This window comes from Mustela nigripes, chromosome 2, assembly GCF_022355385.1.
Source record: "Mustela nigripes isolate SB6536 chromosome 2, MUSNIG.SB6536, whole genome shotgun sequence".
Taxonomy (NCBI): Eukaryota; Metazoa; Chordata; class Mammalia; order Carnivora; family Mustelidae; genus Mustela; species Mustela nigripes.
Window position 1 is genome coordinate 17,213,008 of NC_081558.1, and position 26,459 is coordinate 17,239,466.

Below are 26,459 nucleotides of genomic sequence, written 5' to 3' on the forward strand. Positions count from 1 at the left end.
TTAGGAACACTGCTGTGCTTGCATTTTCTTTTGCTCTAACTCCCGCTGACATGAAGGTAGGCCCTTGACTGAGTCTTACAAGATTTGGGGTCAAACTGGGTCCGGCATTGTGGGTGAATCCCCTCTTGTGAGCCCAGACACCACACGTCCCAGACTCTCCTTTACATCTCCTCTTAAATGTCTCCGAGCTCAGCACTAGACAGACCTGAGCTTTTGCTCTTCCTGTTTTCACGTCAGTAAGTGTTCCTGCAGCCACCCAACTGTACCAAATGGAAACTTGGAAATCATCTTTGACATTCTCATACCCCTTCATCCATCCTTCCCAAGCTGTGACACTTTTTTCTCCAAAATGTTTCTCAAATGTGCCCACCTTTTACCTCCCTCTGCCCCAACCCAGCATCACCAGTGTTCTGGAAGACTACAAAAAGATTCTCACTGGCTTCCCAGCTTCGACTTTGGCCTTCAGGATCTCCAAACCATTCTCCATCTTATTTACAAAGACAGGTCACACATACATGACTTTAAAATTCCAGCTCTACAGGTCACCCCTCTAGAGGTTAACTTCTCTATTTTGTGGTTCCCCCGCCAGTCTGGGCATCCTAGGTACTCACGGGGCCACACATATTCACCCCAGCCCATCAAGTCACATGGCTCTTAGCTTTTACACTCTAGCGAGGCGTTCTTTTCCCATCAGAAGTGGACACCTCAGTCCCTTAGGCAGCCCCGGGCCTTTCAGGCTGGACGGAGTACACTAGTCTCTAACTAGTCACTTCTTTGTCCCAAATTTCTGCAACCTGGGATAAAACCCTTTGCTTTCTTCTGAGCCCCATCTTGCCCGGGGCTCCCTCTGGCCAGGGGGTCCCTCCCTCAGGGCTGTTTCCAAATCACCTCTTTTGGGCGGCCCACCCGTCACATTATCTCTGTCACAGCACCCGCCCTGCCCCTGTCCTCTACGTTCCTCGACTCTACTTGGGACTACAAGCTAATGGGTGAGGTCTCTAACGCCCTCCCCGCCCCGACACCGGAGCGCCCGAGCGCGGCTGCAGATGCCAGGCCCGCAGATCCTCCCCGCCTCAGAAGAGAAAACCAGCCGCCACCGGCTTCTCAGCTTAGTGAAGGAAGACTATCACTCCCAGAAACCCTTTCGCGGGGAGCTGGAGATTGGCCCTACACGCCCTTCCTGCGGAGGAAACTGAGCATGCGCAATGGAGCTGCGCCTAGCCCTAAAGACTGCGCAGGCGGGAACTGCATCCCCCAGCAGGCCCTGCGGCCAATTTTCATCCCCGCGTGACAAGTGACTTCCGGCGCGGAGGGGCGGGGCGCACGGCTGAGGCAGCAGCTGGGGCAGCTAGGGGAGCGGCCCGGTGGCCGGCGGGCGCCAGCCGCCATGGAGGCCGTACCCCGCATGCCCATGATCTGGCTGGACCTGAAGGAGGCTGGTGACTTCCTCTTCCAGCCGGCCGTGAAGAAGGTAAGTACTTCCCCCACAGCCCCCACCTCTCCCGCGTAGCGCCGTCTGCCAGCGCGTGACGCCCCCTGCGCGTCCATCATCTCCCTTAGGCCCTGGTCGCGGGGTTGGGTGAGGCCAGGAGGGGCCTCGGGTGGATTTCCTCAGCCTGGCCCACCCCCCGCAGACATTCCTGTCCCCGCTTCGCCCGCTCGGGGCTAATACCCACAGTCTCGTCGAAACCGACTTTCCGACTTCTGCTCCGGGCCAATTGCGGTTCCCACGGAAGCACCGCACTTCCTCGGGGTGACGCTCCGGACCTAGTTCGGCTCGCCTCTGCTCCAGGCCGGGACCGCCCCGCGGGGAGAGGCGGGCTTCCCTGGCCGTTTCGTTGACCTGTACCCTAGGTGCGGGGTCAGTCCAGCACCCTCCTGGGCGGACTCAGGGGTTGTGGCTCCTCTTGTGAGTTTTGAAGGTGGGAGCCAGAGGTATGCCTGACCTCTGCGATTGGGGTCTCTCTGACAGTTGGTGCAGTTGTCTCTGGGCTCTTACGAAGAACCATGTTCGGGAGCCCCCTTGGACCAAAAGATACAGTTCCTTGTCATTTTTGGAAGGGTTACTGCTTTTCTTAACCTCCTGGAGGGGAGAGGAGCTTGTAGCTCCCGGAGAAACCTTAGCAGTTGCTGTGTTGAGCGTTCAGTTGGACGGGGGAGACAGACAGGTCTGGTGATGGAGGCAAGGGAGCTCTGGCGCGCTCAGGTGGGGCTGGTACAGGGGCCAGGCGTGTGGAATGAGCATCAGGTGCCCCCTGAGACATCAGCCTTGGGGAGGGCCACCTAGCACTGGGTTTCCCTCCCTCTCTTTTCACTACCGGTAACAGATTGAATTCCTTTGATTCCGTCATTAAACTAAACTTCTTTGGGCACTCATTTGTAAAGACAGGAAATTAGATTTAATCTAAACCTCAAGAATTTTGTTAGCTCTTTCCCAGATATTGTTAGCTCTTTCCCAGTCTTCTCTCCATCTGCTCTTTCAGGCAAGTTCAGTTGGATGAATTTTTCTAAAACACAACAAAACTCCTTTGTTTTCTCATTCAGCCCCAACCCATTTAGAGTTCTCCCTGACCAGCCCCAGCCCTTTCAGTATTTTTTGACGGCCAAGTGTATGCTTGATCTGTGTATCTCTGATACAGATTCTGTTCACAGTCAGCCATTTGCTGTTCTCTTAACATTCTCTGTATTTTGCTCTTCTGTGCCTTTGGTTGTGGAATTCCTCGCACCCAGAAAATCTCTCTTCTTTGTCCTGTGGGATGGGGGTGGGGCCCCTCTTTAATTTCTGTATATTGGTTCTGTCCATCTTTCAAGACCCAGTTTAAGTTCTTTCTCTTCCGAAAGCATTCTTTAATCCTTTTCATCTGGATGAATCTTTCTCTTCTCTGAATCCCCTTTTCCATTCTTTTCCCGGTGTTAGTATGTGTGCTATGTTTTAACTATTCAATTCTAAATGACCAGAGAAGCATCTCCTTGTCCTCAAAGCCTAGTGGGGTCCCCTCTACATAGTTGGGCATTCAGGAAAGTGTTTCTCAAATGATTGAATGACATTTGAGAGGGAATTTAGATATGGTGACCATAAATTATGGAAATCCAGTGGATAAAGGCTTAGCTCAGAAAATCCTAGGAGATATTTTTGTTGGAACTTAGCCTTTGATACTCTGGCCACTCTTACCTAACCAACAGGGTTTTTTGTGAGTAATGAGTTTCTGGAAGGCTCTCTGAGCCTCCAGAGAGTAGTTGCTCATTAGCTGTTCAGCCTCAGGTGGTCTCAAATGCTAAAGAAACTTTTCATTTCCTAGACACGATTAGTCTTTGTTTTTTTCTTTGTTTCCTCTTCTTTGGGGTTGGGAAAGATATGCCATTTATTTGATAGGTTAAGATTGTGGCATGTATTTGCAAGAACCAACTGAAAAGGAATAGCAGTGTGTGGGTAGGCTGGGCTTCCTCAGGGTACTCTAGAACTCTGCCTGAGGGAGACTGCAGAAGCCACTTGAGCCTGGGAACTCTTCCTGACCCGGACTCCTCTCCCCAACCAGAGCCCCTACTCTGCTTCTGCCATTCGTATGCTTGTCCTCTTCTACCCTTCTCTCAGCTGTGGGAACCTTCACCAGTGACTTGGAGCTGAGAGGTGGAATTTAATTTAGGATACTGGGGTAAAAATGGGTTCTGTTGAGGTCAACCTATTGAGCACTATTACCTTGGTAATACAGATGAATAAGAGACAGTTCTTTTTTTTTTTTTCTTTCATGGAGTTCAGTTTAGTAAAAAAGTTTAAAAATTAAATGGTGGTATCAGTGGAAGAGTATATGCAGTGTATGAAGTACCAGCCTAAGGAGGGGCCATCAGAGAAGGCTTGGTGGGCTTTGAAGGATGAATAGGAGTTTTCCAGAGAGCTAAAGGGTTTGTTTCTTTGTAAGGCCTGGACTGTTGAAAAGATCTTTCTTAATGGTTAGTATGGGGTTTTGCTCCTAATGAACATGCCTTCAGTTATGGAGAAACGTGAAATAAGAGCCAGGAGAACAGCAAGCTGGTTTGGAACTGCAGTGCCAAACTTTAGGTTGGGATACTGGGGCGCACATAATTTTTGAGTGGGAAAATGCTGCTGTCTCTGCACTTTCTTACCTGTGCTGTGGAGCCCAGAGTGCTGACTCACTGGAAGCTGATGAAGGCTGATTTGTACTCTACATCACCGAGTGATTTGGTGACAAGTGTTGGTATTTGAAGTTGTTTCCTCCTCCGGTCCCAAACACCTGCCCTTAATCAACTACACTAGAGCTTAAGTCAAGCTCACTTGGACTTAGGTGTTAACATCCATCTCGGATTCATTTATTGAACAAATAGCTATTGAGTGACTGTATGTGCCAGCCCTGGGAAGTCAGGGCTGTATGTAATGACAAAAATTCCTGCTTTCATGGAGATTATCTTATTTATTTATTTTTTTAAAGATTTTATTTACTCATTTGACAGAGAGAAAGACATAGCAAAAGAGGGAACACAAGCAGGGGGAGTGGGAGAGTGAGAAGCAGGCTTCCCACCGAGCAGGGAGCCCAATGTGGGGGTTCTATCTCAGGACTGTGGGATCGTGACTTGAGATAAAGTGAGACGCCCAACAGACTGAGCCACCCAGGCACCCCTGGAGCTTATCTTCTGATGATCCACATAGTAACTCTTCCTCAAGGGCAGATGTATCATGTGGTAGCCATCCTGCCAACTGAGTAGCTTCTTGGCCTCACCTCTCCTCCCACTCTGGCTGGACTGATCTCTAAATCTCCACTTTCTCCAGAGAAACTGTCCACTATTCAAGGCCTGCCTCCACTGGCTTCAGCCTGCCTCTCTCTAATTCGTTCCCCCAGGCCTCTCCTGTAGGAACTGTCAGCCTCTTTTCCTTCCACATCTGGTCATTGTTCATGCTCTGGTCCTTACTGGAATTCCTTTCCTCCTCTTCATTATTCAGGTTGAACCCTACGTCCTCTGGGCCCCTTTAGCTGTCTAGCTGTTGTACCACACTCCTCCAAATTCAGTCAGGTCTTAATGCTCAGTTGACCTGGGGCACAGAGTGTTCACTCTTACTACCTCTTCTTATGGTTCATCTTACTCACTTGTAGTGCCTGGTGTTTAGGTTTGTGGGATTTTTCTCCCTCTTCTCGATAGCCGACTCCTTTGAAGTTCTTGCTACACACACAGAAAAGAAAATGAGACAACCAGGGGCCTAAAAGGGGACCCTGCCTCCTCAGCAGTGGGGAGCATGGGACGTTGGGTTACCTCTGATGGTGACCTGGCTTATCTCTTATCACAGATTTGGAGTCACCAAACCTGTCTGCCCAGTTGTGTTTTAAAGCCGAATGGCTCCAAGAGCAGATGACTTGCATTGTCCAGGTCATCTCTCTGACTTCAGTCTCATACACCAAAAACCTGTATCCATTTCACTCCAGAGTCTTTCCTTTACTTGGGAAGTAATAAATACTTGTGTGTGGAGAGTGCTTCACAAGTGTTGGTTGAATGACCTAGTCTAGTTCTAGCACCTGCCAGGAGATGTAACTTGAGTTATCCTTGGTGGTGGTGTTAGATGTGGGAGAGATTCTTTTGAGTGTAGGGTCACTCTGGTCACTTTGTTCTCATCCTCAGTGCTGTTGGCCTGTAATTTGGTTTTAGGCTTGCTGACATCAAGGGGCAATAAAATTTCTTTCTCTGAATAAATCTCATTTGAAATTCAGTAGCAAAGCATATGTTGTAATTATTAACACTCCTCTATGTGGGACTTAGTTTTATGTGTGTTTCCATGGACCAGCCCAAGGAATGCCTCATATTTGAGTAAATCCTGCAAGTGGGGCAAAAAAATAAGTGTGTGGTGAACAAAGGTAATGTTAACACATGTGTGCCTTTTATTTTCTTTTTTCTTGTCTTATTGCTTTAATTAGCACCATGGAATTCCAAGATGTTGTATCAACTTAAGAGCAAAAGCTAAACACCCCCATGGCCTGGGGCGGGCCAGGGGGTGAGGGGACACAGACACAGAAGAATGGGAACATGCTAATAGAAGAGAAAGAGATACAAATGGAATATCCCTGGGACAAGAGTCAGGAAACCTGGCTTGGGGTTCCAGCACTGCCATTGCTAATCTCTGGTTCTTTTTTTTGTTTTGTTTTTTAAAGATTTTATTTATTTATTTGACAGACAGAGATCTCAAGTATGTGGAGAGGCAGGCAGAGAGAGAGAGGAGGAAGCAGCCTCCCCACCAAGCAGAGAGCCTGACCTGGGGCTCAATCCCAGGATCCTGGGATCATGACCTGAGCTGAAGGCAGAGGCTTTAGCCCACTGAGCCACCCAGGTGCCCCTCTGGTTCCCATTTGTTTACAATCTGTAAACAAATGGCAGGACCTAGGATGAATGTTTGCATACAAAATTCTGTGCCATTTGTTGCTCAGTTAAAGAGAAGAGTAGTATCATGGAAATAGCATAGACATTGGAATCAGACAGCTCTTGGTTTAGGTCATCTCTTCCACTTAATTTAGGTGAGCTTCAGCTGCTACAAATAATTATATAACTAATCTGGTCCTCATTTTTCTCACCTGTAATATGGAACTATTCTTAACGCATAAGCTTGTGAGAATCAAGAATTAATGCATGTGAGGGGTGCCTGGGTGGCTCAGTGGGTTAAAGCCTCTGCCTTCAGCTCAGGTCATGATCTCAGGGTCCTGGGATTGAGCCCTACGTCGGGCTCTCTGCTCCGCAGGGAGACTGCTTCCTCCCCTCTCTCTCTCTGCCTGCCTCTCTGCCTACTTGTGATTTCTCTCTCTCTCTCAAAGAAATTTAAAAAAAAAAAAATCTAAAAAAGAATTAATGCATGTGAGTTCCTATTAGAGGTCTTAACATCATATTGATCTTTCTCTCTGGAGATGGCCTTTCCATTCTCTTACTATTTTGCGCTTGTAACTCCTTCCTTTCCTTTTTTATGCCCCCCACCCCAGTGGCTTTGATCCCGGATAAGGTCTCAGTTAACAGACCTGTCCGTAGGTCTTTTTATTCCCCCAGGAAAGGATGGCCAGCTGCTCCAGAGCCGGCTTAGGCTCTGGAGGTTCTCTGGTCCTTTCAACCCTAACTCGCTGTTGGTTGTATAGGTGCACTGGTGTCCTGTTGTTGCCTTCTAGTTTTTTGCTCCTGGTCTGTGGTGGCAGGGTCCGAGGTCTGTTTGCTGCTGGGCCTTTTCTCAGGTTCTGTCAGGAGCTTCAGATCCTGAGCAGACTTTTCTTCTGAGCTCTGCAACTGTAAAGAGTTTGATTTCGGGGAGCACGTGGGTGACTCCATCGGTTAAGTGTCTGCCTTCAACTCAGGTCATGATCCGAGGGTCCTGGGATCAAGCCCTGCATTGGGCTGCCTGCTCAGCAGAGAGCCTGCTTCTCCCTCTCCTCCCTTGCTCATGCTCTCTATCCCTATCTGTGTCTCTCAAATAAATAAATAAAATCTTTAAAAAAAAAAAAAAAAAGAGTTTGATTTCACTGTGTTTGTGTGTTCTTGTTTTGTGTGTCTTTATACACACACACCCATGTGTGTGTATATGTATATATCCCACAAAGCTTTGAAAGTAAGTTGTATATATCTCAGCACATCCTCCTGTGTGACCGTATTATCATCACACGTAAGAAAGTCCATAAAAATTTTCTACTATAATATATATTAAAATTTTACCTATTGTCCCCAAAGCATTTTTTTAAAGATTTTATTTTTAAGTAATCTCTGCAGCCAGCATGGGGTTCCAACTTACAGCCCCAAGATCAAGAGTCACATGTTCTACCCACTGAGCCAGCCAGGCTTCTCCCCCCCGAAGTATTTTTATGACTTCCCCTCAAATTCAGATTCAGTCAAGGTTCTCAAATTGTATTTAGTTCTGTTTCTTTAATCTTTTAGAATCTAGACTAGTCTCTTGTTCAGCCGCACTCCCATTACATTGATTTTTTTTTTTCAGAGAATAGGTTAACTGTTGGGCAAAATGTCTCATCTTCGGAATTTTCTTGAGTGTCTCCTTTTAGTTTTTTCAGTTTGTTCATCCATTCTCTGCATTTCCTGTAAACACAACCTTTTGCTGAGTTATCTAAAACACCTAGTAAGGCCCCTACCATTTCTGATGCTTGGTGGGGGTTGGAGGGGTGTTGTTGGCAGGACCCTGCCACTATGTCAGGCACAGTCTGGTGAAGGCATGTTTAGAATGTAGGTAGAGCAGCAGCTGAAATTCAAAGAAGTGACATCTCAGCTGAGTCTTAATAGAGAAGAGGGGACATGTGAACAAGTATTGAGAACTGAGAGTGCAATTCCACAAGCCTGGTGGCTGGGGGTCCCCAGGAGTTGCTAGAAGACAGTCCTTGAAGGCTGTTGGGAGTGCTTGTGAAGAGCCGTGAACTCTGTGCCTAGGAAATAACCTTTGGTTTTGGAGGCTTTGGGGAGCCATTGTCACACATCCTTTCCAGATTTTTCTCTTTAGGTTGCAACTCAGTTATTTCTCATAATCTCACTGTCCTGAGAAAAGTATGTTTGGGTTTTGTTTCCACCACCCCCCCCCCCCAGCTGTGTGTGTGTTTCAGAAGGCTTTGAAGTTAGGAATGACAGTGGATTTTGCTAGAAAGAGAACTCTGGCATCTAGGTGAGGGGTAGATTTGAAGGGGTGAGAATAGAGCTTATGAACACATGGATCTTGCAGGAGGTAAAACCAACAGAAGAGGGTCAGGATTGGAGGTTTGGGAATGTGACTGGTTGATGCTGAAAGAAGCTCAGCAGGAGCCTCCCCTCTGCCTGTCCCTCCTCTCCCTTTCCCTGCCAAGGCAGGTAGGAGCTGTCACATGGCCTGGGTTCGCACATGCTTAATGCCTCAGCTCTGTGGCATAGGTTCTGGGAAGGAACCTCAGAGCAGATGAGTGGGCCGCAGACGCTGTGTGAGTGTGCTACTAGAGAGAGCTGGCCACCTCTATTCAGCCTTTTTGACTTCCTTCACCGCTTCACAACCTTGGTTTGGGTATTAGGGAACCTGTGAGGTGGGCATCAGTGCCTTAGTGTTTGTGGAATGGGTATATCTGCCCCCTGCCCCCAGATCACTAACGCTGGCAGCAGGCACCACAACAGGCTTCCTGGTCAGTGGCCTTAGTCTGCTGATCTTAGATGGACAGGGGCTCTTGTGGTGCAGGCTATGCCTCCAGACTGATGAGTGTGCTCATTTCCGAGAGTCCACTCCTGAGGTGGTTGAGTGCTTTGGGGCCAGGCATGCCAGTCCCCTCTCTGATGTGAGCACAGATTTTTCCTTCTCCTATATGGATCATTCCCCTCACACACCTGTGGGCCTTTCTTCAAGGTGAGGATGATGTAAATCATTTGTACTGCAGTGCCCTTCCCTAGCCAGGACAGCTGGTGAAGAAGGCTTTGCACTCCCACTCTTGTTTGGTATGTCTTGCTTACATTTTTTGTTGGGTTAGGATTATGGTTGTGATCCCAGAACACAGCAAGGTCCAGTCCTTGAGGGAGGCTTGAATTGGTGGCCTCTTTTGGGATGCTTAGTGGGATCCCGTTTCAGCCAGCTAAGTTCCCTAGCTTCCTGAGCTGCCAGAGTCCTGGACTTTACAGAGAGGGCTCAGCCTGATGAAGACCAGCCAGCATGTTCACATAGGGTGGTCCAGTCGTATTTCCCATTTAGCTTAAAGGTAGAGGCTCCCATGGTCAACATCTCAGTGCTACCCCGTTATTGAGGTAAAGTTCCCAGTGGTCCAGGAGATAGGCTCGTGGTTGTGCATCTAGACTAGTGACTGCTAAGGGCTCAGGGCAGGAGTGAGAGCAGGGGAGTGTTCTGTGTTCTTGGTTTACATTCTCTCTCTCTCCCCCTCCCTCTAGTTTGTCCTAAAGAATTACGGAGAGAACCCAGAAGCCTACAATGAGGAACTGAAGAAGCTGGAGTTGCTCAGACAGGTAGGACAACAGTACTTTTACGCACTTGTGAATGGGACAGGTTTGATAGGGAGGTAAAGAAGCCACCTGGAACTGTGTTCATATTTTATTTATTTATCATATTTTATTTATTTATTTATTTATTTATAAAGATTTTGTTTATTTATTTGACAGACAGAGATCTCAAGTAGGCAGAGAGGCAGGCAGAGAGGGTGAGGGGGGCGTAGCAGGCTCCCACCTGAGCAGAGAGCCCGATGAGGGGCTTGATCCCAGGACCCTGAGATCATGACCTGAGCCGAAGGCAAAGGCTTTAACCCACAGAGCCACCCAGGCGCCGCCTGTGTTCTTATTTTAGTTTAATATTTTTTTCTCTTTAAAGCAGCTGACTTAATGGAGACGTTTGAAATGCTTAAAAGCAAAAACAACAACAACAACAAAAAAAAACTCTTAATTCTTACAAATTTTTGAATATATATTTTATAATTTTATATGTAGTTGATCCTTGAACAGCATGGGTTTGAACTGCATGGGTCCATTTATATGCAGGTTTTCTATAGTACAGTACTATTAATGTATTTTCCTTGTGATTTCTTTAACATTTCCTTTTCTCTAGCTTTATTATAAGAATGCAATATATAATGCGTATAACATAAAAAATATGTGTTAACTGACCATGTTACCACTAAGGCTTCTAGCTAGCAGTAGGCTTATTGGTGGTTAAGTTTTGGGGAAGTCAAAAATTATAGTGAATTTTGACTGCTTGGGGGATCAGCACCCTGAACCCTACAGTGTTCAAGTGTCAGCTGTGTATACTGTATAAAAACACAGTAGGTGGACACCTGGGTGGCTCAGTTGGTTAAGCAGCTGCCTTCGGCTCAGGTCATGATCCCAGCGTCCTGGAATCGAGTCCCACACTGGGCTCCTTGCTCAGCAGGGAGCCTGCTTCTCCCTCTGCCTCTGCCTGCCATTCTGTCTGCCTGTGCTCGCTCTCTCCCCCTCTCTCTCTCTGATAAATAAATAAAAATCTTTAAAAAAACAAAAACACAGTAGGACCCTACACTGCCTATACAGCCTCCATAGTCAACTTTTTTCGTTTAATGTATTGTGGGTTTGTTTCTGTATCAGTGAACATAGAACCATATTATTTGTAACAACCTGTGATCATTGCATTGCACTGTGATTTAATCAGTCTGGTGTCAGCAAACATATGGTTATTTCCATTTTCCCCATTGTAAGTATAAGCCATGTCATGCATGCTTGACCACTTCTGGGATTGTTTCTGTAGGAATTAGTGGGTGAAGAGGATGCACTTGTTTTCATTTCCACCCCCTACTCCTGCTGCTACTTTGCAGTTTTGGCAGTTAGGTGAAAAGGGTATTTAATTTTAATTTTCTGTTATTTGGTTAATAGTAAGGTTTCGCAGTTGTTAATGTGTTATATATCCTTTTAGGACTTGCCAGTGTCTTCTGTGCATTTTTCTCCTAGACTTAGATTTATTGCATTTCACAGATACCATATGTGTTTATTTTTTGCTTTTTGTTTTTTTTAAATGTTTTATTTATTTATTTGACACAGAGAGAGATAGTGAGAAAGGGAATGGAAGTAGAGGGAGTGGGAGAGGGAGAAGCAGGCCTCCCTGCCAAGCAGGGAGCGTGATGCGGGGCTCAGTCCCTGGACCCTGGGATCATGAGCTGAGCCAAAGGCAGATGCTTAATGACCAAGCCACCCTGGCACCCCTGTGTGTTTTTTATTTATTTATTTTTTAGTGTAATCTCTGCACCCAATGTGGGGCTCGAACCCACAACCCTGAGATCAAAAGTTGTATGCTCCACTGACTGAGCCAGCCAGGCGCCCCTAGATACTGTGTTTTGGTTTTTGTTTGTTTGTTTGTTTGTTTTTGGTTTTTTTGTTTGTATTTTTTACAAATTGAAGGTTTGTGACTGTCCTGTCCTTCGTGGAGCAAGTCTTTTGTTCCATTTTCCTGACAGCACTTGTTCACTTTGTGTGTCTCTGTCACATTTTGGTAATTCTCACAATATTGTAAACTTTTTCATCTTTATATTTGCTGGGGTGAGCTGTGGTCAGTGATTTTTGAGGTTACTATTGCCGTGGTTTGGGGGCACCATAAACCCCATCTAAGCATGTAAATTCAATCGGTAAATGTTGGGGGTGTTCTGACTGCTCTACCAACCAGCTGTTCCCGTGTCTTTCTCTCTCTCCTTGGGTCTTCCTGTTGCCGTGAAACAACAGTATTGATACTAGGCCAGTTAGTAACCTTACAACAGTCTCTTAAGTGTTCAAGTGAAAGGAAGAGTTGCACATTTTCATTTTAAATCAGAAGCTGGAAATGATTAAGCTTAGTGAGGAAGAGAGGTTGAAATCCAAGATAGGCCGTTGTATCAGTTAGCCCAGTTGTGAATGCAAAGGAAAAGTTCTTGAAGGAAATATAGTTTTTACTCTGGTGAGCACATGAATGGTAACAAAACCACATCAGCAGTGGCTGATGTGGAGGAAGTTTGAGTGATCTTGTTAGAAAATCACACCAGCCACAACATTCCCTTAAGCCAAAACCTAGCCCAGAGCAAGACAATGACTCTTCAATTCTGTGAAGGCTCAAAAAGCTGAGGAGGCTGCTGAAGGAAAGTCTGAAGCCAGCGGAGGTTGGTTCATGAGGTTTAAGGAAAGAAGCCATCTCCCTAACATCAAAGTACAAGGTGAGGGGCGCCTGGGTGGCTCAAATGGTAAAGTGTCTGCCTTCGGCTCAGGTCATGATCTCAGGGTCCTGGGATCGAGTCCCTCCCCCTGCTTGTTCTCTCTCTGTCTCTCTCAAATAAATAAACAAATATATAAAATCTGTGAAAACAAAATAAAACAGAGTACAGGGTAAAGCAGCAGGTGCTGATGGAGAAGCTGCAGCAGGGGATCTAGAAGATAATTTTTGAAGGTGGCTGCACTGCACAGCAGACTTTCAGTGTGGAGAATCCACCTTTCATACCAGAAAGTGCCATCCAGGATTTTCATAGCTGGAGATGAAGTCAGTGCCTGGCTTCAGAGCTTCAAAAGACTGGCTGACTCTCTTGCAGCTAGTGACTGTAAAGTTGAAGCCAGTGCTCATTTACTGTTCTGAAAATCCTAGGGCCCTGAAGAATTATGCTAATTCTACTCCGCCTATGCTCTGGAAATGGAACAACAAAGTCCAGATGGCAGTATATGTGTTTACAATGTAGTTTGCTAAATTTTTTTTTTAAAGATTTTATTTACTTATTTGACAGAGAGAGAGATCACAAGTAGGCAGAGAGGCAGGCAGAGAGAGAGGGGGAAGCAAGCTCCCTGCTGAGCAGAGAGCCCGATTCGGGGTTGGATCTCAGGACCCTGAGATCATGACCTGAGCTGAAGGCAGAGGCTTTAACCCACGGAACAACCCAGGTGCCCCTTAGTTTACTAAATATTTTAAGGCTTCTGTTAAGACCCACCGCTCAGGAAGAAAAGATTCCTTTCAAGATATGACTGCTCATTGACAGTGTACATGGTCACCCAAGAGCGCTGATGGAAATGTTGTTTCCATGCCTGTTAACCAACATCCATTCTGCAGCTCATTTTGGCTTTCAGGCTTATTCCTTAAAAAATGCATTTCACAAGACTGTAGCTGCATAGATGATGATTCCTCTGATCTAGGTAAATTCAGTTGAATACCTTTTGGAAACAATTCATCATTTTAGATGCCATTAAGAACAATGGCGATTTATGGGAGGAGGTTGTCAACATGAATAGGAGTTTGGAAAAAGTGGGTTCCAGCCCTCATGGAGGACTTTCAGGGATTCCTGATTTCAGTGGAGAAAGTTACCACGGTGCGGTAAAAACAGCAAGAGAACTTGAACTAGAAGTGGAGTCTGAAGATAGGACTAAGTTGCTGCAATCTCATGATAAAATTTGACCAGATTCTTATGGATGAGCAAAGAAAAGTGGTCTCTTGTGCTAGATTTTGTTCCTGGTGAAGGTGCTGTGAAGTTGTTGAAATGACAAAGGATTTAGAGTGTCATGTAAACTGCATTGATGAAGTAGCAGCACAATTTGAGAAGACGGACTCCAATTTTTTTTTTTTTTAAGATTTTATTTATTTATTTGACAGAGAGAGATCACAAGTAGGCAGAGAGACAGGCAGAGAGAGAGAGAGAGAGAGGAGGAAGCAGGCTCCCTGCTGAGCAGAGAGCCCGATGCGGGACTCGATCCCAGGACCCAGAGATCATGACCTGAGCCACCCAGGCGCCCCGGACTCCAATTTTGAAAGAAGCTCTGCTGTGGGTAAAATGTTCTCAAACAGCATCACATGCTCCAGAGAAATCATTTGTAAAAGAGCAAATCCACAGGCAGACTTCACTTACCATACTTAAGAAATTGCCACAGCTGCCTGCGACCACGACCTTGATCATTCATCCACGACCTTGATCATTCATCAGTATGGTGGCAAGACCCTCCACCAGCAAAAAGTTTACAATTCACTGAAATTCACTGAAAGCTCAGCTAGCATTTTTTAGCCATAAAGCATTTTTTTTAAAATTAAAGGTTTTATTCATTTGACACAGAGAGCAAGAGAGACTGCAGGCACAAGCAGGGGGAGTGGCAGGCAGAGGGAAAAGCTGGGAGCCCGATCCAGGGCTCCATCCCAGGACCCCGGGATCGTGACCCAAGCAAAGGCAGATGCTTAACAACTGAGCCACCCAGGTGCTCCTAGACTTTTTTTTTAAATTGTTGTTGCTATCGTTAAGTGTCCCTCCCCTTTTATATTTTCCACCTGTTACAGTTAGTGTGGAGAAAAGCAGTTGAGCAATTTGTTTTGTTTTTTAATTAATCTCTGCATCCACTGTGAGGTTCATACTCATGACCCCAGGATCAAGAGTTGCACATTCCTTTGACTGAGCCAGTCAGGTGCCCTGAGCAATTTATTTTGTTAATTGTTTTTTTCCGATAGTATTTGAGTTCATTTTCCTGGGGCTGGGGGGTAGAAAAGCAACAAGGTGCCCAGTAAAAGAGAAGCGTCATGATGGATGGATCCGGGAAGCGTGATACTAGAGTGGGGCTTTCATCTGGCAGTTTGGGGTGAGGCCTTCCTGCTTCCACGTGACTTACTGACGCCTCCCTTTGCCTCCCGAGGTGGTGTGGTCCCAGCCGTGCACATGGTGGCTCATCAAAGACACAGTGGGGCAGCGGGTGTGGGAACCAGAGCTAGAAGAGCTGACGCAGGCTCAGTTCTCAGGCGAGGAACCGAGGTACTACCTACAGCATTGCGGAGACAGCGTTACCAAGGCCAAGTGCCAGGTGGCTTATTTTATTTTGGAAAAATTGGCCTTCTACAGTGGAAGGCTCCAATTAAGGGAGCTACACAGGAGTCCATTGCAGATCTTTTTTTCTTTTTTTTTTTTTTAAGACGTATTTATTTATTTGAGAGGGAGAGAGAGAACATGCATGCATGAGCAGGGCAGGAGCAAAAGAGAGTGAGCTCGAGCTTAAGATTGGGGAGGGCCAGAGGGAGAATCTCAAGCAGACTCTGCCCTGAGCACAGAGCCCAATGCGGGACTCGATCTCACAACCCTGAGATCTTGATCTGAGCGGAAACCAAGAGTCTGATAGTCTGATGCTCAACCAACTGACCTACCCAGGCGCCCCCTGGAAATGGAAGGCAGATAAAGTTTGGGGAGCTGTAGGAGATGCTCTTTTGGTGATCTGGCCTCAGTATCCTCATCTCTAAAGCAGGGGCTGGAAGAGTTGTCTCTAAGAAGACCTTCCGGCTGCAACTCAGATCAGTTCTTGATTTATAGGGCATAAAGCTGGCAGGCGGTGAAGGGTTTGCTGGCAGGAGCGGGGTGGTGGGAGTGGTGCGGTCTCAGCTTCCTTTCCTCTCTGCTGTTGGCTCAGCCCCTCCAGTTCTGCCTAGTGCTCCCCATGCAGAGCCCGGCCGGGGGGTGGAAGGGTTGGGGGGGGGTTCATCCTTGGCCGGATTAAAAGATTAAAAGTGCTGTGGAGTTGTGTCTTGGAGGGTTGCTTCCATTGTTTCCCAAAGGTGGTTTTGGGAAGCACAAAGACAAATGTTTTCTGCTTTAATCTTTCTCTATATGCTTTAGTGAATATTAAAAAACTGTGTAGCTAACACACGGACCCTCTTGTTTTAGAGAGGCGCCTGATGAGGATGTGGCTCCAGTTTGACAGATGGGTCAGCCTAAAGGAAGATGTTAAGTCCATGAGGCATTTGGTTCTAGCAGCAGTTCTGATGGGGAGTGGGTGGTGACTGGATTCCAGAAGGCCTGGCCTGAGGGATGTGTCCCCCTGCAGCAGTAAGGCCGTGAACATGCCTGATCCTTGTTTTGGATCCTCTGGAAGCGGCTCTGGAGGGAGTTTACATTCCTGCTTAGAGAGGCGCTGGAGGCACCGGGGAGTGCTGTCAAGTCGGACTGGGGAAGTAGCCTGGCCCTTCCTTCTGAGAGTATCCCAGGCAGAGGCCTTGAGCCCAGCTGTGGAGTGTGGTGTCCTCCAAGGAGGATTTCTGCTAGCCGGTGCTGGTCGGCCCTGGTGCTGGTCAGCCCTCGGCTGGGCCCAGTGGCTGCTGAAGTCCCCAGGGGGCAGTGGGGTGCTGTGGTTCTCTCCAGCAGGTGGGGTGAGGGTGTGCACAATGCTTCTAGCCCGTCCCTTCTTTGTTTTGTGCACCTGCTTCTTGGAGAGGATGTTGTCTGTTCTTCTTTTTGAGTGCAGTGTTCATCTGCTTTGTTTTATTTCCCCCAAATGAGAATAGCTTTATTGTTTTTTATTAAAAAGTGAAAGTGAGGGGGGTGGCTGGGCGGGATGAGGTAACTGGCTGATGAGCATCGAGGAGGGCCCGTGATGTAATGGGTACTGAGTGTTGTGTGCAGCTGATAAGTCACTGATCGCTACCTCTGAAACTAATCCACCATATGTTAATTTAAATTAAAAAAATTTTTTAAAGGAAAAAAGTGAAAGTGTTCAATATAATGAGTAAATAGTACAAAGAAACAGATGTCTCTATATGTATGGATAGAATAGGAGAAGTTACTTAAACCCTGTTACCCAGTGGTATTCACTTAACGTTTTGGTGAATAACCTTCTAGAATCTTTTATCTTTGTTTATATACCTAGTTGGCTGTCAGTATCTATACAATTTCATATAAATGAAACTATACTGCTTATCTGTTACCTTTCTTTTTTGGCTCAATAAATATGAACATCTAGACGTAATAGAGACTCTCGTCTTCAGTCTTTGTGGCCGTGTTCTCTCTTGGGGGTGGCCTTGATATAATTTATTTGAACAGTCCACTTCGGAGGCATGCAGTATGTGACCCTGTTACTAATGCTGTGATAAATATCTGCGTGTGCTCATCAAGCATTTGCTTCTCTGCGTATTCTTTACTGTATGTTCTAGACACAGAGCCATGGGTCAGTGTCAGGTACATGAACATTTTTAATACCTGTTGTAGACCTGCCTTCCAGGAAGGTGGGACCAACTCAGCTAGCCCCAGCTGGCAGGGCGGTGGTTAGACAGCTGCAGCCTTAGCTGTGGGCTTTCTCTGGATCCGTTGGAGTGTGCAGTCTCTATCTCAGATGCAGATTTCTCCCTGGGGCCTCTGTGGGCAGACAGACCTGCCTGTACTCTACCTCAAGTGATGGCGGGACCGCTTCTCCCATCTGCCCCCCAGAATGCTGTCCGTGTCCCACGGGACTTTGAGGGCTGCAGCGTGCTCCGCAAGTACCTGGGCCAGCTTCACTACCTGCAGAGTCGGGTCCCCATGGGCTCGGGCCAGGAGGCCGCCGTTCCTGTCACCTGGTGAGAGCTGGCAGGCAGGGCTGGGGGGATGCCCAGAGGGAGCCTGGGCCAGCCCAGTGTTTGGATGGTAGGGATGTCCCCTCCCCTTCCTCAGCCCCCTCCCCTTTTCCTTGCCACCGAGGACGGGGGTGGCTTGGTGTGGTCTCCTTAGGCCTCCCTCTGACCTAACTGGGGTGGCTGGTCCTCTCACCTGGCCTCAAGGCTTTGGCCAGCTCCTTCCCTTAATTTGATGGGGGTGCCATGTCTGCAGGACCGAGATCTTCTCTGGCAAGTCTGTGGCCCATGAGGACATCAAATACGAGCAGGCTTGCATTCTCTACAACCTTGGTGAGCTGCCTAACCCTTTCCCCACGGGCCTGCCTCTCAGCTCTGCCAACCTAGGATCTCCGCTCAGAAGTCCGCAAAGGCAGTGGGCTCATGGACAGAAGACCCTTGGGTTCCGACCCCTCCACCGCCTTCCCCATAGCTCTCCTAGCACCTCTTTCCTGGGCCATGGGCACACTGCTGGGGAGAAGCTCCTCTTCTGCCATGTGGTGGTGCTGCTGTGTGCTCTGGCCAGGAGCAGTGACCTCTCTTTGACTGGACAGCTCTAACCCCCCAGTGGCTTTGGGCTGTTCCAGGCGGGAGAACAAGGCTGGCCTCAACTAGCCCTGCTATCAGCCCGGACGACTTAGTCCAGCTGAGTCCAGCGACTCAATCCACACTGAGGTCCAGTGTGGCTCAAGGGAGAAGCCTGGGGAGTCCCAAGTGCTGTCTGTGTAGGCATCCCTGGGGCCTCAAGACTGGAACTGTGGGCTGAGTGCTGTGGACGGGAGTTCCTCCTTCCTCCATCCCATGTCTGCCTGGGATAGAGCAAGACACTGAGGGGCTTGGCTGGACTTGGGAGTTTCCTCTCTGGGTGTTCTTGGACCATCTGCCGCAATACCCAGACCCTGTCTTCCCTGCCTCACACTCGACAGAGGCGTGCGGCGACTCGGAGCAGCCACAGGCTAGCTCTGACACCATGTCCTCTGACTCACTCCCCAGGGGCGCTGCATTCCATGCTGGGGGCCATGGACAAGCGGGTGTCTGAGGAGGTGAGGAGTGGCGGGCAGGACACAAGACATAAGGGTGGGGCTAAGTGTTCTTCACCTCCATAGTCTGTGCCCTGTCCCATGGGAGTGGACACACGAGCAGCTCTCTGGCTCTGCCTCTGGCCATCGTCCTCTTCTTCCCTCCCAGGGCATGAAGGTCTCCTGTACGCATTTCCAGTGTGCAGCAGGCGCCTTTGCCTACCTGCGTGAGCACTTCCCTCAGGCCTACAGTGTGGACATGAGTCGCCAGATCCTCTCTCTCAACGTCAACCTCATGCTGGTGAGGAGGGGCCCTCGTCGGGGCCCAGTTCTGTCCAGGGGAGGGGACAGCCAGCGCCGGATCCTAGACCCGGCCCTGTGCACATGGCAGTGGGGACGTGGTTTTGATCATTTGAGCTGCACGTTGGTCAGAGCAGGAGGGTGCTTCTTGGAGGCGGGAAGGTGGGAGGAGAGGACAGGGTTCTCTGGTTCCCCTGGTGGGAAGAGTAAGATCTCTGCATTTGTTGGCCCAGGGCCAGGCTCAGGAGTGCCTTCTGGAGAAGTCAATGTTGGACAACAGGAAGAGCTTTCTGGTGGCCCGCATCAGTGCACAGGTAGGGGCGGGGGTGGATGGTGGCCCTTAAGGGACTGAGAGCAGGCCTTTAGTTTACTCCTGACTCCCACTCACAACCCCATCCTGGCCCCCAGGTAGTAGATTACTACAAGGAGGCATGCCGGGCCTTGGAGAACCCCGACACCGCCTCACTGCTGGGCCGGATCCAGAAGGACTGGAAGAAGCTTGTCCAGATGAAGATCTACTACTTTGCAGCTGTGGCTCATGTGCGAGCACCGTGACCACTGGGGCGGGGTGGGGCAGGGCTGGGCGGGGCGGGCACCGCTTGGGAAGTAAGAGTCTCTTCTTTCTGCCCCCAGCTGCACATGGGGAAGCAGGCGGAGGAGCAGCAGAAGTTTGGGGAGCGGGTGAGTGAGCTGTGGCGAGGAGGGGTTCGGACTGATTCCATCCTTGTTCACAAGGTGCTAGAGGGCTCCCTTCCATGGCAGAGGATGGGGAGGCTCTCCTCACCCCCACATCCTTGGCCACCCCCCCAGCTGCAGGCCTGGTGTTTCTTTTGTGTTGTCCTACCTGCTTCACCTTTGTCCCCAGGGGACTGAGGTGGGGATGGGTTGGTGGGGGCGGGCTAGCTGTAAAGTGGAGCCAGCTGGCCTGCCAGACTCCGTGCTGTTGGCTGGGCTGACACCTGGCTGCTTCCTCAAGCTTTTGGTCTTCTAGTGGGTCACCTCATGAGCAGGCAGAGCTTAGTGGGGTTGCAGGAGGAGGGAAGGATGCACCAGGCTCTGCCTACTGCCCCCCCACAGGTCGCATATTTCCAGAGTGCCCTGGACAAGCTCAATGAAGCCATCAAGTTGGCCAAGGTAAAGCTGAGGAAGAGCCTGGCTGGCCCTCAGAGCCCCGAGAGAACCTGGAGTGAGCCTGCGGGGGGCCGAGGATTGTGCTAGCACTGGCTTTGATTGGGGCTGAGTCCCCTCCCATCCGTTTCCTCCAGGGCCAGCCTGACACCGTGCAGGACGCACTGCGCTTTGCTATGGACGTCATTGGGGGAAAGTGAGTCTTGGGCTGGGAAGGAGGGGGGCGGGGGGCTCAGCTCTCAAGTAGCTGAGTGGGTGGCCTAATTGTTGGACTCCCCACTGCCCCCTCTGACCCCAGGTACAATTCTGCCAAAAAGGACAATGACTTCATCTACCATGAGGCTGTCCCAGCACTGGACACCCTTCAGCCTGTAAAAGGTCTGGAGCTGAGGGAAGGCTGAGGATTGGGGCGGGGGGGGTCGTGAAGGCAGGAGTATAGAATAGAGGCCGACTCAAGGCTTGTGTGGGCCTGGTTTCCACCGTTTTTCCTCTTCCTCCCAGGCGCCCCCTTGGTGAAGCCCTTACCAGTGAACCCCACAGACCCTGCTGTTACAGGCCCTGACATCTTTGCCAAACTGGTACCTATGGCTGCTCACGAAGCCTCGTCGCTCTACAGGTGGGTGGGAGGAGCTGACCTGTTCTTAGCACAGATGGGGTTGGGCGGTCTCGAGACCTAGCTTCCAACACCTGCTTTGTCACTTTGGCAGTGAGGAGAAGGCCAAGCTGCTTCGGGAGATGATGGCCAAGATTGAGGACAAGAATGAGGTCCTGGAGTGAGTGCGGAGCTGGAGGTGGGAGGCGCGGGGATGGGGGGCGTGGGGATGCGGTGCACCTCTGCAGGGTCTCTAGTGCTGCTTACAACGGGGAGAGGAAGAGTGAATGTCTTCTTGCATCAGGTTGCCTAGCCTTCCCCTTCCTGCACATGGTCTTGGGTACCAGATTTATAGGGGAACAGTCACCTGGCTTGGGAGGGCAGTGTTCCTGTGTCCCGTTTTCAGCAGTGCCCCAGGTGTGTTCTGTGGGGCTAGGCCAGACCTTCAGTGGTGGAGGTCAGGATGCTGATTTGCCTCTGCTAGGACCTCAGACCTGGGTTTCAGTGGTGGGGCTTACCCTCATGAGAGGAGGGAAAATTGGGTCGGTGCCCACCTGGTCCTGTTGCCCATCCCCACCCCCCCAGTCAGTTCATGGATTCAATGCAGCTGGACCCTGAGACTGTGGACAACCTTGATGCGTACAACCACATCCCGCCCCAGCTCATGGAGAAGTGCGCAGCTCTCAGTGTCCGGCCTGATACTGTCAGGAACCTTGTGCAGTCCATGCAAGGTGAGCAAGGGGGAGAAGCACTTGGGTGGCGGAAGTCCTCTGCGGCGGCCTTCCGGTATTCACTGAGGACGGAGGTTGTGCAGGCACCCACCCTCATGCTCCCATCTGTCCTGCTTAGCGAGCCTGGGGCCGCACACCAGCCCTTGACCGTGTGGGTAGTTGTGTCTCCTTGGGGACGGGTGCAAGGTGGGTGCCTGGTGTGGCTGCCTCAGGAGCTCTTCCTCTCCTGCAAACGCCCCCCAGCGCTGTCAGGTGTGTTCACGGATGTGGAAGCCTCCCTGAAGGACATCAGGGAGCTGCTGGAGGAGGACGAGCTGCTTGAGCAGAAGCTGCAGGAGGCCTTGGGCCAGGCCGGGGCCAGCCCGGCGGGCTCCAAGGCAGAGCTGGCTGAGGTGAGGCGCGACTGGGCTAAGTACATGGAGGTCCACGAGAAGGCCTCCTTCACCAACAGCGAGTTGCACCGGGCCATGAATCTGCACGTGGGCAACCTGCGCCTGCTCAGTGGGCCGCTGGACCAGGTCCGGGCTGCCCTGCCCACGCCAGCCCTCACCCCGGGTGAGCCCCCTGCACCCCCCCATCCTGTGCCCCTGGGGAGGGATGTGGAGCTGGAGCCTCTGGTCTCACCGACCACTGCTGCTCGCAGAGGACAAGGCTGTGCTGCAGAACCTGAAGCGTATCCTGGCCAAGGTGCAGGAGATGCGGGACCAGCGTGTGTCCCTGGAGCAGCAGCTGCGGGAGCTGATCCAGAAGGATGATATCACGGCCTCGCTGGTTACTGCCGACCACTCAGAGATGAAGGTGGGGCTGGCGAGGCGGGGCCGGTCTCTGATGCTGGGCTGCCCCCTGAAGCAGTGCGGCCCTGAGTGTCCCCTACGCCCCAACCCCCTTCCTCAGAAGCTGTTTGAGGAGCAGCTGAAGAAGTATGACCAGCTGCGGGTGTACCTGGAGCAGAACCTGGCGGCCCAGGACAACGTCCTCCGGGCACTGACCGAGGCCAACGTGCAGTATGCGGCCGTGCGGCGGGTGCTCAGTGAGCTGGACCAAAAGTCAGTGTCTAGCCCCGCACTGCAGCCCAGACTCCCGCCCGGAGCCCGGCTCCACTCCTCACTTGCCGCTGGCCTCTCTGCCCACCAGGTGGAACTCTACACTCCAGACCCTGGTGGCCTCCTACGAAGCCTATGAGGACCTGATGAAGAAGTCCCAGGAGGGCAAGGACTTCTACGCGGACCTGGAGAGCAAGGTGGCTGCTCTCTTGGAGCGGGCGCAGTCCACCTGCCAGGCCCGTGAGGCTGCGCGCCAGCAGCTCCTGGACAGGTGGGTGTGGCCTTGGGGCAGCTCTAACCCAGACCCAGGCTCCCCGATGGCAGTCTGGCTCCACTCCTTCCTGACCTTGTCCTGCAGGGAGCTAAAGAAGAAGCCGCCCCCACGGCCCACGGCCCCGAAGCCACTACTGTCCCGGAGGGAAGAGGGGGAGGCAGCGGAGACAGGAGACCTGCCCGAGGAGCTGCGCAGCCTGCCCCCTGACATGGTGGCCGGCCCACGGCCACCGGAAACCTACTTGGGAACTGCTACCCCACTCCACTTTCCTCCCAGCCCCTTCCCCAGTTCTGTGGGCCCAGCACCCCACTATCTCTCAGGTCCCGTTCCTCCTTGTACCTACTCAGGCCCCAGCCAGGTGTTGCAGCCCAGGGCCCCCCAGGTCCCAGGCCACCCTGCAATGGCCATCGCCCCTGGACCTGCCCTCTACTCAGCCCCTGCCTACGCACCGGAGTTGGGCCTTGTCCCCCGGTCCTCCCCACAGCATGGTGTGGTGAGCAGTCCCTATAGGGGTGTAGGCCCCCCCCCGCCAGTTGCAGGTCTGCCCTCAGCCCCACCTCCCCAGTTCTCAGGCCCTGAGATGGCCATGGGGGTTCGGCCAGCCACCACCACTGTAGATAGTGTGCAGGCCCCCATCTCCAGCCACACCGCACCACGGCCAAACCCCAGCCCTGTTCCTCCCCAGCCCTGCTTCCCGGTGCCCCCACCACAGCCGCAACTACTGCCCGCACCCTACACCTACCCTATGGGAGCCAAGCCGCCCCTCACAGCTCCCCCAACCCAGCACCACTTTCCTCCTGGGATTCCCCCAGGTTTTCCAGCCCCTAGGGTTGGGCCCCAGCCTCATCCCGCAGGAGTGGCATTTGGGCCCCAGCCCCCCCAGCAGCCCCTTCCACTCCAGCATCCGAACCTCTTCCCACCCCCGGCTCCAGGGCGGGTCCCCCCTCAAGCTCCCTACCCTTTTGCCCCTCAATCTGGTGTCCTGGGACAGCCAACACCACCCCTGCACACCCCCCTCTACCCGGGCCCCTCTCAGGACCCTCTGCCCCCCCACTCAGGGGCTCTGCCCTTCCCCACCCCTGGTCCACCTCAGTCTCCCCATCCCACCCTGGCATATGGTCCTGCCCCTTCCCCCAGGCCCCTGGGCCCCCAGGCGGCCCCTCTCTCCATCCGGGGTCCCTCACCTGCTGGCCAGCCCACCCCCAACCCCCATCTGGTGCCTTCACCTGCCCCGTCACCAGGGCCTGGCCCGGTGCCACCTCGGCCCCCTGCTGCAGAGCCGCCCCCATGTGCGCGCCGGGGCACTGCGGCCGCAGACCTGTTATCCTCCAGCCCGGAGAGTCAGCACGGAGGCACGCAGCCCCCTGGGGGTGGGCAGCCCCTGCTGCAGCCTACAAAGGTGGACGCGGCCGAGGGCCGCCGCCCACAAGCCCTGCGGCTGATTGAGCGGGACCCCTACGAGCACCCCGAGAGGCTGCAGCAGTTGCAGCGGGAGCTGGAGGCCTTTCGAGGCCAGCTGGGGGATGCAGCGGCCCTGGACGCCATGTGGCGAGAGCTGCAGGATGCCCAGGAACACGACGCCCGTGGCCGGTCCATTGCCATTGCCCGCTGCTACTCCCTGAAGAACCGGCACCAGGATGTCATGCCCTACGACAGTAACCGCGTGGTGCTGCGCTCGGGTAAGGACGACTACATCAACGCCAGCCGTGTGGAAGGGCTCTCACCCTACTGCCCGCCTTTGGTGGCCACCCAGGCGCCGCTGCCCGGTACAGCCGCAGACTTCTGGCTCATGGTGCATGAGCAGAAGGTGTCGGTCATTGTCATGCTGGTGTCTGAGGCAGAGATGGAGAAGGTGAGAGGGCGAGGGGAGGGGGGCGCCTGGGAGGGGTCCTGGCAGAGCAGCCTTTACTGCCTTGCCTGTTTCTTCAGCAAAAGGTGGCACGCTACTTCCCCACCGAGAGGGGCCAGCCCATGGTGCACGGTGCCCTGAGCCTGGCCCTAAGCAGCGTTCGGGCCACGGAGACCCATGTGGAGCGCGTGCTGAGCCTGCAGTTCCGGGACCAGAGCCTCAAGCGCTCGCTCGTGCACCTCCACTTCCCCACTTGGCCTGAGCTGTGCGTCTGCTGTCTCTGGGCGGGCGGGGGGCTCGGGCAGCTCGGGCTCTGGCGCGGGCACTACAGGGGCAGCTGCTGAGCTCAGGCTCACGGGTCCTGCCTGCACCCGTAGGGGCCTGCCGGACAGCCCCAGCAACCTGCTGCGCTTCATCCAGGAGGTGCATGCGCACTGCCTGCACCAGCGGCCACTGCACACGCCCGTCGTCGTGCACTGCAGGTATGGCCCCATGGGCAGCGGCTGCGTGCCCCGCGGCACCTCAGCCCTGGACCCCGCTTACACCCCCTTCCTGCCGCAGCTCGGGGGTGGGCCGCACGGGAGCCTTCGCGCTGCTCTACGCCGCCGTGCAGGAGGTGGAGGCTGGGAATGGGATCCCCGAGCTGCCTCGGCTGGTGCGGCGCATGCGGCAGCAGAGGAAACACATGCTGCAGGAGAAAGTAAGGGTTGGGGGCGAAGGGGGTGGGTGGGATGGGGCCGGGGAGGGGCCCTCCGCCCTGGGCGGTGAGACCCTGCCCTGCTGACTGAGCCGAGGGCCCTCTCCAGCTGCACCTCAGGTTCTGCCACGAGGCAGTGGTGAGACATGTGGAGCAGGTCCTGCAGCGCCATGGTGTGCCTCCTCCGGGCAGACCGTCGGCCGGCACCAGCGTCAGCCAGAAGGTGAGGAAGGAGCCCCTGGGGCTGGCAGGCGCGCCCCAGCCTTGCAGATTGGTCTTCACCCACTTCTGTCTTCCCAGAACCACCTTCCTCAGGACTCCCAGGACCTGGTCCTCGGTGGGGACGTGCCCATCAGCTCCATCCAGGCTACCATTGCCAAGCTCAGCATCCGGCCTCCTGGGGCCCTGGATTCTCCGGCTGCCAGCATCCCAGGCCCCGTAGAGCCCCCGGGCCTGCCACCAGCCAGCCTCCCAGAGTCCACTCAGCTCCCGCCCTCCTCCCCACCCGCCCCCTCTTCACCCCAGCCCGAGGCCCCCCAGCCTGAGGAGGAACAACCAGTACCTGAGGCCCCCAGCCTGGGGCCCCCCTCCTCCTCCCTCGAGCTGTTGGCCTCCCTAACTCCCGAGGCCTTTTCTCTGGACAACTCCTTGCGAGGAAAGCAGCGGATGAGCAAGCAGAACTTTCTGCAAGCCCATAATGGTCAGGGTCTCAGGGCTGCCCGGGCCACTGATGACCCCCTCAGCCTTCTGGATCCACTCTGGACACTTAACAAGACCTGAATAGGCTTTGCCTGCTCAGTCCTTACACTACATCTCCCGCACCAGGCTGCCCACCCTAGCAGGGCCTCTCCAGTGGGCCTGGTCTCTTGTTCCCATTCCTGCTGCCTTCAGCCCTGCCTGGCCCAGCCCGCACCCCTGTGGGGTGGAGATGCCTTGCGGGCCTTGGGTTAGGTTCTGCTCCTTTGTGGGACCTGACATTTTTTCAGCTCTTTGCTATTAAAGTAATAAACCAACCTGTTCTGTGGCCAGCATCTGCCT

General features: G+C 52.3%; 1 protein-coding gene across 1 annotated transcript; it reads left to right on the forward strand.

Annotated features, from left to right (window-relative positions):
* The first annotated feature begins 1,309 nt into the window (after positions 1–1,309).
* PTPN23 (protein tyrosine phosphatase non-receptor type 23) lies at positions 1,310–26,452 on the forward strand. The gene is made up of 25 exons (XM_059389599.1): positions 1,310–1,471; positions 9,871–9,945; positions 17,628–17,755; positions 18,006–18,082; positions 18,782–18,831; positions 18,977–19,108; positions 19,341–19,421; positions 19,516–19,647; positions 19,741–19,788; positions 20,185–20,241; positions 20,373–20,431; positions 20,534–20,613; positions 20,737–20,851; positions 20,943–21,008; positions 21,413–21,558; positions 21,802–22,113; positions 22,202–22,356; positions 22,453–22,604; positions 22,693–22,872; positions 22,960–24,727; positions 24,805–24,989; positions 25,102–25,206; positions 25,286–25,424; positions 25,531–25,644; positions 25,722–26,452. Exons 1-25 carry the CDS (start codon positions 1,388–1,390, stop codon positions 26,199–26,201), a joined length of 4,920 nt encoding a protein of 1,639 aa, XP_059245582.1. The 5' UTR covers positions 1,310–1,387; the 3' UTR covers positions 26,202–26,452.
* The last annotated feature ends 7 nt before the right edge of the window (positions 26,453–26,459 follow it).